This window comes from Eleutherodactylus coqui, chromosome 4 (genome assembly GCF_035609145.1).
Source record: "Eleutherodactylus coqui strain aEleCoq1 chromosome 4, aEleCoq1.hap1, whole genome shotgun sequence".
Classification (NCBI taxonomy): domain Eukaryota; kingdom Metazoa; phylum Chordata; class Amphibia; order Anura; family Eleutherodactylidae; genus Eleutherodactylus; species Eleutherodactylus coqui.
In genome coordinates this window covers 154165059-154180824 of record NC_089840.1, presented here as the reverse complement: position 1 = coordinate 154180824, position 15766 = coordinate 154165059, and the positions used below count along the sequence as shown (strand labels likewise).

Genomic DNA, 15766 nt, shown 5'->3' with positions numbered 1-15766 from the left:
GGGCCGAAGCCCACCTGCATTAAACATGACATTATTACCTCAGCTGTGATGGGCAATGCAATGGGATATATTTATGTACCGCCGGTGGCTTCCTGGCACCCACCCATGCTGTGGGTCCACAGGGAGTTGAAACTACATGTGTCCACTTCCAAAGAACCCCAGTCTGACTGGGGCATGCAGTGTGGGCCGAAGCCCACCTGCATTTCATCTGACGTTAGCTCTGCTGTCCAGGGCACTGCAATGGGATACATTTATGTACAGCGGGTGGGTTCCAGGGAGCCACCCATGCTGTGGGTGCACACGGAATTCCCATTGCGGAGTTGTACATGCCTGTGACTATTTATAAAAAACCGCGGTCTGACTGGGGCATGCAGACACCTTGACAGAATGAATAGTGTGTGGCACATAGGTTCCCCATTGCTATGCCCACGTGTGCAGCTCCAGATGGAGGTGGCACAGGATTGGATTTCTCATTGCTTCTGTACAGCATTGTGGACTACCGGCCCGCCCCTTTTAAAGAGGGTCGCTGCCTTGCCGTGCCAACCCTCTGCAGTGTGTGCCTGCAATTCCTCTGGCAGACGCACTTATAAATAGACATGAGTGTGGCGTGGCATGAGGGCAGCTGAAGGCTGCGCAGGGACACTTTGGTGTGTGCTGTGGACACTGGGTCGTGCAGGGGGGGTTGGGCAGCATGTAACCCAGGAGAAGTGGCAGCGGAGTGTCATGCAGGCAGTGATTGTGCTTTGTTGGAGGTAGTGTGGTGCTTAGCTAAGGTATGCATTGCTAATGAGGGCTTTTCAGAAGTTAAAGTTGTTGGGGGGGTGGGCCCACTCTTGCCGCTATTGTGGCTTAATAGTGGGACCTGTGAACTTGAGATGCAGCCCAACATGTAGCCCCTCGCCTGCCCTATCCGTTGCTGTGTCGTTCCCATCACTTTCTTGAATTGCCCCGATTTTCACAAATGAAAACCTTAGCGAGCATCGGCGATATACAAAAATGCTCGGGTCGCCCATTGACTTCAATGGGGTTCGTTATTCGAAACGAACCCTCGAGCATCGCGAAAAGTTCGTCTCGAGTAAAGAGCACCCGAGCATTTTGGTGCTCGCTCATCTCTAATGATGACCCCTGATATATCTATACATAGTTATTGGGTCGTCCCCCTAGCCATCTTTTTGTAAACTTAATAATCTCAATTTTGACAGCCTCTCTGGGTATTGTAGTCTGCCTGTTCCATTTATTACTTTAGTTGCCACTTTTGTACCTGCTCAAGCTCTGATATGTCCTTCTTCAGTACTAGTGCCCAAAACTGTCCACAATATTCCATATGTGGTCTGACTAGAGACTTGTGAGGAGGAAGAAAAATGTTCTTGCCATGCGCCCCTAGACCTCTTTTGATGCACCCCATGATTCTGTTTGCCTTGGCAGCAGCCGCCTGACTGGTTACTACAGTTAAGCTTACAGTTATAAAACTCTCAAGTCCTTTTCCATGTCAGTGCTCCCCAGTGGTTTTCCATTTAGTTTGTAAATGTGATGCAGCTCCTCTGTCCTGTGCTATAATATGGCTGCAGGTGCCTATATGGCTAGGTCATGTGATGCAGGCATCTAATGAAACTTCTGTCCATGTGAAAGATGGAGGACACATTTGGTGACATTAGCAAGGCACCCTGGCTGCTGATTGTCTGCACGCTGACCTCTACAGTCGACATTATAGGAATTTTTGCCAAATATTGGTTCAGACTTACCCAATTCGATTTTGCTAAAATCGGGGAGATTTTATTCCCCGACTGATCAAGACAAGAAGCACTAATACCCTAATCTGAGGTCATTGAAAATATAATTTTCACACAAAACAAGTTCTCATATGACTATGTTGACAAAAAAATAAAAATGTTATGATTTATGGAATGCGACAATGAAAAAGTGCAAAAAAAATTACTTGGTCGTTAAAGGGGTTGTTTAAGTTATTATTTAAAAAAAACTGCTTCCCCATGCCCAAACATAATAAAACCATTTATACTACCCTCTTCCCACATGTCACCCCTGTGACGTCACAGACTACAGCAGCCAATGACAGTGCTCTGTCATTGGCTGCAGAAACCTATGATGTCACAAACAGAGACTGTTGTGGCCTCTAAAGATTACGTCATAGGAAATCCAGAGCTGTCAGTGAGTGAAGTGCGGGGAGAGGAGAGTGTAAGTGGTTTTATTATGCTTGGGCTTGGAAGAGCTGTATTTAAAGAAATCAGTGCTCCATTTGCATATATTATATTCTGGCCCTTGGTATGCTCACATGGTGCATTTTGCTGCAATATTTTCAGTGTGAATTCTGCCTCAAAACTCTCCAAACAAAATTTGCAGTTTTCTGCACTCCTTTTTACTGTGGATCTGCACACAAATTTAACTCTTTCAATGGGCAAATTCTGCATGCTGAATTCCGAATGTTTACACTAAAAGTGTCGTCACTTCTTGAAGTAGACACATGGCTCTATTTGATGCAGAAATGCGTTGGAATTCTTCAAGTGGATTTTGCCCAATGACAGGTGCAAAATTTGCATGCAGATGCATGACAAAAAGTGTGTTAGAAAGCTGCAAATTTTGTTACCAATTTTTAAGGGCACACAGAAAATTCCACCATGAATTATGCCATGTGAGCATTCCCTTAAAAAGGTTTTTGGCTTAGGTTATGCTTGCACTTCCTGAGAGGTGGAAGTTGGTTATCTCACTTTCATTCGCATAGATAAAGGCTCATGGACCCGGGTGCAAAAGTTTATCTTGGGGCCCCCCAACTTCTCTTAACGCCTTAATGCAGAGGTGTAACTTGAAGCTCCTGGGCGCTAATGCAACATCTGTAACAGGGCCCCTAACTATAATTTTTTATTCATAGTACTGGGCTCCCTATATGGAGAAGAAAGGCCTTATGGGCTCCCTAAGGCTCCTGGGCCCAGGTGCAACCGCATCCCCTGCATCCTCTATAGTTACGCCAGTGCTCACTTTGCTTCCTTGCTCTGCAACAGCACTGCCCACCTGACGTGATAGAGAATGGAGAATCACATTCACGTGTTCTTGAATTTAGCAAAGTTCCTACTGATATGTCACAACAGTAGGAGATGGGAATATCCTTGTAAGGTTCCATACAGTAGCTAACAATACAAACTACTACTAACTTTGTTAAACAGCATTTTCTGCTCAATATAGAAAGCATTCCCCAAAGTATAAGGCTGAGTTCACATAGGTTGGATTTTACATTAGGCAATGTCTGCTGTTGATTCCTCAGGGAAACTGCAACAGAAATCCAAGCCTAGAGATTGGATTTCTGCCATGGATTAGCCCTGTTGTATGTCCTTCATTGCTGCTAACCTGTGAATTTTCTGTATAGGATGTATCTATATGGACATGCTATGGATTTTAAAATCTGTAGCTCAGTTTTTTTCTGAAGCGTGTGAATAAGGCATAAAATACCCAATTACTAGCTGAAATAAGAATCACAATAACTTGTTACTTAAATCAGCAGTGTTGTAATATCACATTAACTTGTTGCTTAAATCAGCAGTGTTGTAAGATCACATTAACTTGTTGCTTAAATCAGCAGTGTTGTAAGATCTTTACAGAATTGTCAAGAAAATCCTCCTAGAAGAGTTAAAAACAAAGCCTCGGTTACACAAATAATCAATTGATGGAAACAGTAGGGATGAGGGTCCTGCCTGCCAGTATTTATTTCACATACAGCAGTCACTGGTACATAGAGTTCCTCAGGGTTCACAACCCACAGGGTAACCATCACTATCCCCCACCCGGGGCATCTAGAGGGTACCCTCCTCTGTCAGACTTGTGATGGGTACAGACTAGTCCACACAGACCTCAGGCTTCAAGTGCCTGATGGCTGCAGCACAGCCTCTCACTCTAGCTGTCAGCCAACTTCACCGTTAGTGTGGCAGGAACTGATCTTTTTATGTTACTTGAGGTGTTTTTCCTCACTTCAGGTCTCAGAATATCTGTCTGCAGCCCCCCCCGCCGGCCATTCTGCATATTACCCTTCTACAATGTGTGTAATATATATAAAATTTATATAATATATATAAAACCATCTATAGAATTGAAACATGAATTACAGATTTAGAGATCTTCACAGTAAGCTGAAATGCTGTGGGTTTAACATCTGCACTATATGTCTGCATAGATGTATGTATTTTTTCCACAGATTTATTTCTATCCACTATGCTGCTACGGTAAGTACTGTGAACCTGCAACATGGAAACACGCACTAGTAAACAGAAAATATAGACTGATGAACATAATGTTTTTTTTTTTTTTTTTTTTGTTTTTTTTTCAGACACAGGAAGATTTATTCTGCTATCGGAGTTTTCACGAAATGTGTTGTGATGGTCACATTTTCTGAATTCTTTGGTATTTTAGTCTTTTTTTTTTTAAATCCAATTTTTATTGTATGTTTCACAGAAAGGAAAAAGGAAAAGCAAACAAAAAAAACAAAAAACAAAAAAAAACAAACAGGGTTATCAAACATCAACATCTAAAATGGCAGACATTCCGCAGAGTTACAAATCCCAATGAGTAACGACATTCCACTGAGAAACTATATCAACTCGCATCGGGTAGCACATGACGATCACCTTATCCTGTCTGCACTAAATAGAAACGAAAAAGGAAGAGGACATACACTAAAACTCACAAGAAGGGGAGGGGGGAGGGGGAAGAGGGGGAGGGAAAATGAATAGAGGCCTACCAAAGGGGGGATTTTAGACGGACCATGTCTCACTCCTCCCAGGACGCTACGGATCTCACTTCACGCCAAGGAGCCCACGTCACAATGAATTTATCATAGGTGTTATTTGACCAGCTGTGCAATTCCTCCAAGGAATATAAATTGTCGACTCTCTCCCTCCAGAGACCCAGCGAAGGAGCCGTACTCTGGAGCCACAAGCGGGGAATCAGGGATTTGGCTGTGTCTATTAGCAAGGCTATCAGTTTATTCTTTTTCGGATGGAAAAGTATACTCGATCTCCACAGAAAGACCATGTCTGGTGTGAGACGGACATCTGGCGCAATTTTCTCAATGATTTCCCCTACACCCGTCCAGAAGGGGACTATCACCCGGCAGTCCCACCAGATATGCACATATGAGCCAGCTTCGCTCTTGCATCTCCAACAGAATTCGTGGGGGGAGAGCTTGTGCTCAAAAAGCCATTGTGGCGTACGGTACCACCTGACTAATAGTTTATAGTGAGCCTCTTGGGCTAATACACAAGGGGTGAGGCCGAAGGATGTATCAAGAATCGTCCTGGTCTCCTCCTCTGAGAGCCGAATACCCAGCTCCTTCTCCCACGACGTGAGAAAGGCCGGTTTATAGGGCCGATAGGGAGAAATAAAGGATTTGCGTATAAAGGAGATCTTTTTATGAGAAGCCTTGTTATCCGACCAGGACCTCTCAAATATAGTGAGCGGCCTGGTCGACTTGTGCTCGCTGAGAAATTCCTTAAAGACACCCGATAATTGGGCCACCTCTAAGAAGGAGAAGGACTCAGTAGGAAGTAGTTTTAGGGGGATCGTCGGGGGGGTCAGGTGCAAAAGATTTTGTAAGTTGGAGATGGAGAGTGTCCCTAATCTCCTCCACACTGAAGCTAAAGGACGGTTGCTTTGCGGGTTCATTATTCTAGGCATAACGTTTAGAGGAGAGACAGGCGAAGGAGTCGGCGCAAGTGTCGTTCTGAACTTGTCCCACACCTCGCACGGCCCTCTAAGGAGGGGGTTGAAAGTTTTAGCCCGAAAGTGGGCGCTAGTGGGCAGCCATATGACCTCGGACAGGGGGAGGTTGCTATAACCTACCACTAATTTGGAGAGCAGTTCATTGTCCCTTAGCTTGGAGAGGTCCCACCAGTAGCGGAGGTGGGAAGCACTATAGTAATCGTGAAGGTTGGGAAGGTCCACACCCCCCTCCCTTCTCCTTTTAGACATCAGACCATGCGGCAATCTCGGTCGTCTCTGTCTCCACACAAACGCCGAAAAGATCCCGCGTATCAATTTAAAGAATTTTATGGGGAGGTGGATAGGAAGCATTCTAATCTTGTAGAGTATGAGAGGGAGAATATAGGACTTTATGATGTTCTTCCTCCCTAGCCAGGAGATATAGGGAATATCGTATGACTTGAGAAGTTGTTTCACTCGCGCAATGAGAGGGATGAAATTAGTGGCGTACAGGTCTTCCGCTTTTTTGGTCAATTTAATCCCTAGATATTCTAAATGGGACGATGACCACGAAAAGGGGGAGTTACTTCTTAGTTCGTCATACTGCTTTTGTGGGATAGAGATGTTTAACGCCGTAGATTTCGCAAAATTAATTTTAAAATTCGAGAAGGTACCGAATTCTTGGAGAAGCTCAGAGAGCCTGGGGAGACTCTTCTGGGGGTCCGTGACTAGGAAGGCTATATCATCAGCGAACGCCGCGGACGAAATCTGCTGGTCTCCTATCTGCAGACCCTTAACCCCTGGGTCCTGCCTGACTTTTAAGAGAAGGGGCTCGAGTGATAAAATAAAAAGCGCAGGCGAGAGAGGGCATCCCTGCCGAGTGCCATTTCTTATGAGGAAGGGAGGGGAGAGGATCTCGTTAATCTTTAGTCTTGCGTGCGGGCACGCGTAAAGCGAAAATATCGCTCGCTTGAACTGCACTGGAAGACCAAAGTGATACAGCACTCTCTCCATGTAGAGCCAGTCCACCCTATCAAAAGCCTTTTCGGCATCTGTACCTACTAGGGCGAGGGGTATCCTGTGGTGTTGGGCATATCTAGCTGCATGGAGGAGTCTGATGCAGTTGTCTCTCCCCTCCCTCCCCTTCACGAAGCCCGCCTGTTCTGAATTAATCAGTCCTGGCAAAAACGGTTCCAACCTTTTAGCTAACAGTTTGGCCCACAACTTCACATCCAAGTTGATCAAGGATATGGGGCGGTAACTACCGCATAATTCTGGGTCCTTATTATCCTTAAGAATTAGCGTAATGTGGGCTTCCTGGGATTGACGCGGCAGGGATGCCCCCCCCCCCAGCAGATCACTGAACAGCGTTGTCAGTTTTGGTTTTAACGTAGGGAGGAAGGCTTTATAATATTGAATCGGAAGACCATCTGGTCCTGGACTTTTATTGGGCGGGCTCGATGCTATCAGCGCCTCCACTTCCTCCTGCGTGACCTGTGCGACCAGCAGAGCCGCCTCTGAGGTATTCAGTGTTGGCATATTGAGTTGTTTCAGAAAAGCATCTATATGGGCCGCAGGGTTCTCTACCCACGGGGCATTGGGGGTGTCCCACAGGTTGTATAGATTCGAATAGAACCTCTGAAATTCTGCTGCAATGTCCCCGGAGGAAGACAGAGCCGACCCTGAGGGGGACCTAATCGCCCTGATCTGGTTTTTTCCCCTAGCCTTTTTAATCAGCGTCGACATGAGCATGCTACCTCTATTACCCTGAATATATATCTTGTGTTTAAAATGCAACTGTTTCTTGTTAAATTTGGAATTAAGCAAAAGTATTAGGTCAGCCCTTGCCGCCGCAAGCTCAGCCATATTCTGTTTCACCTAGGAGAGTTTCACAGTTAGTTCCAGTCTGGCAATCTGCGAAAGCTTCTCATCAATAGCTTTTTGATTCCTTTTCTTAATACGTGAGCCCAGGGCTATAAATAGGCCACGCATATAAGCTTTGTGGGCTTCCCAGACCAGGGGAGACTCTGACCCCTCCGTTGAATTGATACGGAAAAATTCTTCTAGAAGTTTTGTTAGGTACTCTCTATCCTCTAGTTGATCTAGGAGGGAGGTATTTAGTGACCATCTCCATTCCCTAGCACCTGGTTGAGGGAGGCGTAACGAAGTGTGCACCGGGGCGTGATCGGAAATTGTCCTTGTGTCAATATTCGAACCGGTCAGGGATGGAAATAAGGAGGAGGAGACCAGGACGTAATCCAGCCTTTGGAATGTGGAGTGCACCGGGGGAAAAAAGGAAAAATCTTTCGTGGTAGGGTGTAGGGTGCGCCAAGTGTCTATCAAACCCAATTCCTGAAGCCGTTTGCCTAATTTTTTCAATTTACCTTGGGATATGTGTGAGCGGCCCGAGGAAGAGTCTAAGGTGGGGTTGAGAGTAACGTTAAGGTCACCCGCTAAAATTATCGAGCCCTCACTGAAGTTTTTTAGAATCTCCAGCTGCTTGAGCAGCCATGGAATCTGGTCTGTGTTAGGAGTATACAAATTAGCTAGGGTTAGTTTTGTGTTGTTCATGATGCCCTTAATGAACAGGACTCTGCCCTCGTCGTCCCGGAACCGAGCCTCCTCAACAAAATTAATTGTTCTATGAAGAAAAATAGAGACCCCCTTCGAGGCCGACGAGGGATAAGTGCAGTGAAATGCCCTAGGGAAAGATCTCCCTGGGAGGGAAAAGGATTTGTCTCCTTTATAGTGGGTCTCCTGGAGGAAGAGAATTTTTGTGTCATACCTCCTCAGTAGCAGCTCAAGGCTGTGGCGTTTTGAGGGCGAGTTAAGTCCTCTGGCGTTGAAGGAAGTGAGACGCAGTCCACTCATCGTGAAAACTCTGTACTAAATATGAGAAAAGGCACAAATGAGTAAACAATGCAGATATGGTATTTGCGAAGGGAGAGGAGTCTCCGTTGGGGCTCTCTCTCGCGGTACCCAAACTTAGTAGTGGGGGGTAAGGCGTGGGAGGAGGGGAGGGTAAGACAAGCAGGGAAGAAGGATACAAGTAGGTGGGGATAGACGTAGAACTGTTAAGCAAATAATACAAGAAAAGTCGCTGCAGCAAAGCTTCTGCTGGCAGAGAGATTCCTATTCGAATGAGCCTCAGGGGGGGGTCCGTTGACTCCCTACCCCCGGCTCACCCTTGGGGCAGTCTGCTGATATCCCACAGAGCAAAAGGCCCTGTCGGGAGGTCAGAGATTTAGTTACGGCCTGGACAATACAGGCACCCATTAGTCCTCTGAGAAGGGAAACAGAGATTAGGACATGAGAACAGACAAAAAAGGAGAAAGTACGAGGAAAAACAAGAGGCACAAAGCCCTAAATACTTGCATCAACGATGGTAAACATTCAACCGAAGATAGTCAGTTCAAGGCCCTCGACGTATTCACCAGCCTGAGTCGTATGTTATCAAGAGTTCAAGACCCGGGCCTGAGGAGTCAGGTGACGGGAAAAACGCCCGAGCTTCCCGCTTCTCCGCAAACGCTCCAAGACAGTCCGAAGCGCCACCCATCTCCGGATCCGTAATACGACCCGCAGAAGAAGCCGAAGGTTAGCAGGTGAGAACTGATACGAACATCTTATCGGAGGGAGTCACCCCGGGTCCAATCACGGCTAGGGAACCCGAGGTAGGCACCCATCGGTCAGATGCGCCATCTGGAGGCACCGCAGGAAAATTCTTACCGCGGATTAGGAACTTCACGGGTCCTGCTTGGGCTTCTTCTTCTTCTCTTTCGGGGATTTTGCGCTGCCCGCTACCAGCCAGTCCCCTGGGTTCTCCAGAGGTGAGAACTGAGGGAGTTCCGGAAGAGGTTGCCAGTTGGAGAGTTCTATTGGATCCATTTCCAGGAGGTTCCACAGCTCACACATTTCTTCTTGGATAAGTATGTTAACCCTCTTGCCCTTGATGGTCGCACTGATGCCAAATGGGAACAGCCATGCATAACGGATCTCTCGGGCTTTCAGGACTTCCAGCAATGGTCGCAGGGCACGGCGCTTTGCTAGGGTAGAGGGCGCTAAGTCCTGGAAGATCGAGACGGGCGCCCCCTCAAACTTCAGGTCTTTGAAGGTTCTGGCCGCTCTTAGAACCACAACTGCATCGGGGAACGCTAATAGCTTACAAATCACATCCCTGGGCGGTTCGGTGGGGTCCGGCGGTGGTCTAAGGGCCCGATGGATCCTTTCAATGCAAATGTTAGACGATCTCCCCTCCCCCAGCAGGGTGGCAAAAATAACTTTGGCGACTTTATCAAGGCATTCATTAGCATAAGATTCGGGAATACCTTTAAAGCGAAGGTTATTGCGCCTGTTCCTGTTTTCTAAGTCTTCCTGGAGCAGGAGAGCTCTATTTAAATACAGATGCTGCTCCTTTAAGACTTGTTCAACTTGCAGGGAGTGGGAGGATATGGCCACAGCAGAGGACTCAAGCTCTTCAACCCTGTGCCCCAGCTGTTTAAATTCCTCCTTTATCTCTGCTAAGTCTAAGGCAATGGGGCGTAGGGCTTGTGCAATCAGGTTCTTCATAAAGCCCCTGGAGACAGACTCACCATCTTCCTCCTCCGAAAGCTGCTCCTCTTCTTCCTCCTAGCAGAGAGCGGGGACGAGCGCTCGAGCCGGCGCCATCTTAGCTGGGGGTCGAGGGGAGCGAGCGGCACGGTCTCTGAAGAAACCCCGCATGTCAGCCTGCGTTTTGGTCAGGCGAGGGGTGCCCTGCAGGTCAGTGCTTCTTTCCTTGCCTGTCTTGCCCATCTCTTTTTCGGCTGGTGGTTGCTGTGAGGAGCTGTGGGTGCCCGTTGATGGGAGCGCTGCTTTCAGGCAGCCATTGCGCTCGGCGTCCAGGCTCCGCCCCCATGAACATAATGTTTTATATTTGTTGCTGCCATTTCAATTTTAAGAGAAAACTAGGTAACTTTTTAGAAGTTTCCATTTTTTATTTTATTCATGTTGAAGTGACAAAAAATAATTAGCCATTGAACATTATCCGTTACATAGTATCATTGTCTTGCAAATTATAAGCATAATTTTTTATTGTTATTCCTTTTTTTTCTCATCTTGTTTTAAGGGAGAGCCTCGTCTTTCATGGCAATTGAAGGCGATATCTGCAGAGTCCATAAGTCCATTGCTGGAAGCTTCTTCCAAAAACATTACCAAGTCTTTGGCATCATTGCCTGATATCCTAGAGGACATTGGAGGATTCTCTTCTACCTCTCTGCGGGGTAGAGGCTCACACACTTTTACCCTGCCAGCACATGGGAATACCTTGTAAGTGTTATTTACAGTAGATATTTGTAAAATATGAATTAAATGCTAAATAGCAGAAAGCAACATGTATTACTATATAAGCAATGGCTTCAAATTAAATTGTAGCTTAATTATTTCTCAAACATAATTCTTGTAGCAACATGAGTATTTGCCCAAATGTGCATTAAAAACATGTATATAAAGCTTTCAAATGGATCTGGATAAGTTGCAGGCAGAAAAGTGACAGATGAGGCTTAACATTGATAAATGTAAAGTTATGCACTTGGCAGGGAAAATACATTTCACCATTACACACTAAATGGGAAACCAATGGGGTTTTATAACTGTAAGCTTAACTGGAGCAACCAGTGTCAGGCAGCTGCTGCCAAGGCAAATATGATCATGTGGTCCATCAAAAGTGATCTAGGGGCGCATGATGAGAATATTGTTCTTCCTCTTTACCAGTCACTGGTCAGACCACACATGGAATATTGTGTACAGTTTTTGTCACCGTTGCTCACAAAGAACATATCAGAACCTGAGCATGTTCAAAAGTGGGCAACAAAAGTAATAAATCAACTGGGTGGACTACAGCACTTAAAGAGATTATTAGAATTAGTGATATAGGCAAAAAAAGGGCGACCCAGCTTTTGCATAGCCTGTGCCTTGGAGTCAGCTGTCCATCCTGCTGGGTGGTTTCACTCAGCAGGATGACGCAGTGGATCCACAAACACCTCATAACAGTACACCAAGGCCATGAATCCTGCTGATTCTCACCATGCAGCACTGCTTGAGTTGTTTCAGGAACATACTGTAGAGCGACAGAGACATGGACAGATTCTGGCATTTCTTCATACAGTGAGTGCCCAGCTAAACGGTATCATGGCTGCATCGCAGCCCTCTACCAATCTGTCTAATGCTGCGGTGGTTTCATTAGCTACTACTGTTTTAGGTCTCCAGGTCTCGGACCTCAGTTGGCGTCTCCACCTCGCTATGAGAGAGATCCCGGACTTTGCCAAGGTTTTGTGAATTAGTGCACGTTACATTTCGAGCTCCTGCCCCACCTCTTCACATTTGATCTTACCAAGGTTGCATTTATTATGTCAGACCTTTCAGGTCAGGCACTGGCATGTACCATTTGGGAGCAAAACGACCCCCTAGTTGACAATCTTATTCTCTTTATTGAGACTTTTCACCAGGTTTTTGATGAGCCAGGTTGTTCAGCCTCAATCGCTTCTGCGCTGCTATGCCTCCGTCAAAGTGATCTGACGGTAGGTCAGTACGCCATCCAGTTTTGCACCCTGGCCTCAGAATTAGGATGGAACAATGATGGCTGCGTTCTGCGAGGGGCTTACTGGACGAATTGGCAGGATGCGAGGTTCCGGCCTCTTTGGATGCCCTGATCTCTTTAGTTACTAGGATAGAATTGAGGTTTCAGGAAAGGTCCAGGGAGATTTTACAGGAGAGAAGCCTCCTCCAGACGAACCCTGGAGCATGGAGACCACTTTCCCTCTCACAGATGAGAGGTTTATTAAACACATTTTTTGTCTCCAGGGCTTTCCCAAACATTTTGTATCAGACAGCGGAGTTAAATTCTGGAGATCTCTCTGTAAGACCGGAGGATTCCACCACATCAGATCCATCAGAGAGGCAGCCCAGGGTGGGGATGTCTCTTCTTCCTGGCTGAATCTGATGGTAACCCTGATTCTGTCGGGTGTCCCATTTCCTGTGTTGGCCTTTCTTGACTCCATTGCCACCAGGAAATTTCTGCAACAAAACTTTGTTGACCAACATCAGATTCTCAAGAGCCCTCTTGTGGACACTATGGTTGATGGCAGTGCCCTGTCTGAGGTCATCCAGTGGACTACGGAGCCTTTAGAGCTAAGAGTTGGCGCTCTCCACTCCATGATAATTTCTTTCTTGGTACTTTCTGGGGCCACTGTTCTGTCCTGTATGTACCACCCACTTATCCTCGAATCCCAAAGGTATACCAGGACTTTGCAGAAGTCTTTGACAAGAGAGAGGCTGAATTTCTGCCACTGCACTGTTCTTACGATTGTCCTATCGAGCTGATTGCAGGTACTGTACCACCTTGGGGCAGAGTTTTTTCCCTTTCACTTCCTGAGACTCTGGCTACAGCTGAGTATGTAAGGGTCAGCCTGAAGAAAGGATTTTATCGCAAATCTTCTTTCTCGGTGGGAGCAGGCTTCTTCTTTGTTAGGAACAGGGATGGATCTCTGAGACCATGCATTGACTACCCAGGGCTCAAGTCTATCATGGTAAAGAACAAGTATCCGTTGCCACTAAGCTCTGAACTATTTGATTGTTTGCAGGGGGCTCGGGTCTTTACCAAGCTAGATTTACATGGCGCCTATAATTTCATCCACATCCGTGAGTGGAAGACGGCCTTTAATACCTGTGACGAGCATTATGAATAACTCGTCATGCCATTTGGTTTAGTCAATGCTCCGGCTGTGTTTCAGGATTTCGTCAATGATATTTTTCGGGACCTTCTCCATCTGTGTGTGGTTGTGTAACTGGATGACATGCTGGTTTTCTTTCTGGACATTCACACTCACCGGAGATAGGTTTGCATGTTTCTTCAGCGTTTAAGAGAGAACCGTCTGCTCGCCAAGTTAGAGAAATGCCTCTTTGAATAAGGTTTGCTTCCGTTTCTTGATTACATAGTTTCACAGCAAGGCTTAGAGATGCACCCAGAGAAAGTGTTGGCAGTTTTGAATTGGCCTCGTCCTTCGGAACTCTGAGCTTTTCAGCAATTTTGGGGGTTTGCCAATTTCTATCGACAATTCATACCGCATTTCTCTTCCCTGACAGCACACATATCTGCCCTCACGAGAAAGGGAGCAGATGGCAAGCACTGACCCCCAGAGGCAGAATCTGCCTTCCAGGGTCTTAAGGAAGCATTTTCATCGGCCTCAGTTTTACATTGACCAGAGGAGGGGAAACAAATTTTTTTGGAGATCGATGCATCCTCATCTGGAGCAGTGGCGGTTTTACCGCAAAAAGCTGCATCTGACAAAACGAGAACCTGTGGGTTTTTCTCAAAACATTTTTCTCCTGCTGAACGGAACTACTCCATCGGGGATCAGCAGCTGTTGGCCATTAAAGTGGCTTTGGAGTTCTGGCAATATTTACTAGAGGGATCCGCTCATCCTATCATAATTCATACAGACCATAAAACCTGACATACTTGCAGAGCACTCAGCGGCTTAACCCTTGGCAGGCTCGATGGTCCTTGTTTTTTGTGCACTTTAATTTCCTTTTGTATTTCCGACCCGCTGCTCGGAATATCAAAGCAAAGCCGCTATCTAGAGCCTTCGGTTGTGATGACATAGAGGAGACCCCACAGTACATTATCAATCCTGCTAGTTTGGTAACTGTGGCACCTGCCCGGTTAAGAAATCTGCCACTTGGGAGAACCTTCGTACCCAAGGCCAAGAGAAGGAAGGTTTTGGTCTGGGGCCCTGGGTCCAAGTTAGCTGGGCACTCCGGTTTACCAAAGACCAACAAAGTCATCCACCGGCAGGACTGGTGGCTGTCCATAGGTCAAGATTAGAGATGAGCGAGCACCAAAATGCTCGGGTGCTCGTTACTCGAGTCGAACTTCCCGCGATGCTGGAGGGTTCGTTTCGAGTAACGAACCCCATTGAAGTCAATGGGCGACCCGAGCATTTTTGTATATCGCCGATGCTCGCTAAGGTTTTCATTTGTGAAAATCTGGGCAATTCAAGAAAGTGATGGGAACGACACAGAAATGGATAGGGCAGGCGAGGGGCTACATGTTGGGCTGTATCTCAAGTTCCCAGGTCCCACTATTAAGCCACAATAGCGGCAAGAATGCCCCCCCCCTCCCAACAATTTTTACTTCTGAAAAACCCTCATTAGCAAGGCATACCTTAGCTAAGCACCACACTACCTCCAACAAAGCACAATCACTGCCTGCATGACACTCCGCTGCCACTTCTCCTGGGTAACATGCTGCCCAACTGCTCATTTCAGTAATAGTAGCAGTCAAGACAGGCCCCAGTAACAATTCCAAAGCAGCAGTATAGGGGGAGCACAGTATTAGTTCCATTTCAGTAGTAGTAGCAGTCTGTACAGGCCCCAGTAACATATCACTAGCAGCAGTATAGGAGAAGCACAGTATTAGTTCCATTTCAGTAGTAGTAGCACTCTAGACAGGCTCCAGTAACATATCACTAGCAGCAGTATAGGGGGAGCACAGTATTAGTTCCATTTCAGTAGTAGTAGCACTCTAGACAGGCTCCAGTATCATATCACTAGCAGCAGTATAGGGGGAGCACAGTCTTAGTTCCATTTCAGTAGTAGTAGCAGTCAAGACAGGCCACAGTAACATTCCCGTTGCAGCAGTTCAGGGAGATAACAGTCTCTTTCACATTTCAGTAGTTGCAGTATAGACAAGGCCCCAGTTACATTTATGTAGCAAAAGTGTAGACCAACCCCACACACCTTGCTGTACCATGAGTGCAGGCGAAGCCCATAAAAATTACTAGGATTACACTGTAGGCGAGGGCCCCAAAAAATTGGTGTACCAACAGTACTAATGTACCTCAGAAAAATTGCCCATGCCCAACCAAGAGGGCAGGGGAAACCCATTAATCGCTTTGGTTAATTTGGCTTAATTTGTAACTAGGCCTGGAGGCAGCCCAGTTAAAATAAAAATTGGTTCAGGTGCAAGTTTCAACGCTTTAATGAGAATTGAAACGTATAAACATTGTTTACAAAAGTAATATGACTGAGC

The 15766-nt window shown here is 46.4% G+C and overlaps 1 protein-coding gene across 1 annotated transcript in view; it reads left to right on the top strand.

The window, feature by feature from the left end:
* LOC136626544 (kinesin-like protein KIF21B) overlaps positions 1–15766 on the top strand; it is a 2048083-nt gene that overhangs the window by 1236999 nt on the left and 795318 nt on the right. The window contains 1 exon segment of the mRNA XM_066601598.1: positions 10805–11004. Coding sequence (XP_066457695.1) covers positions 10805–11004 — 200 coding nt within the window.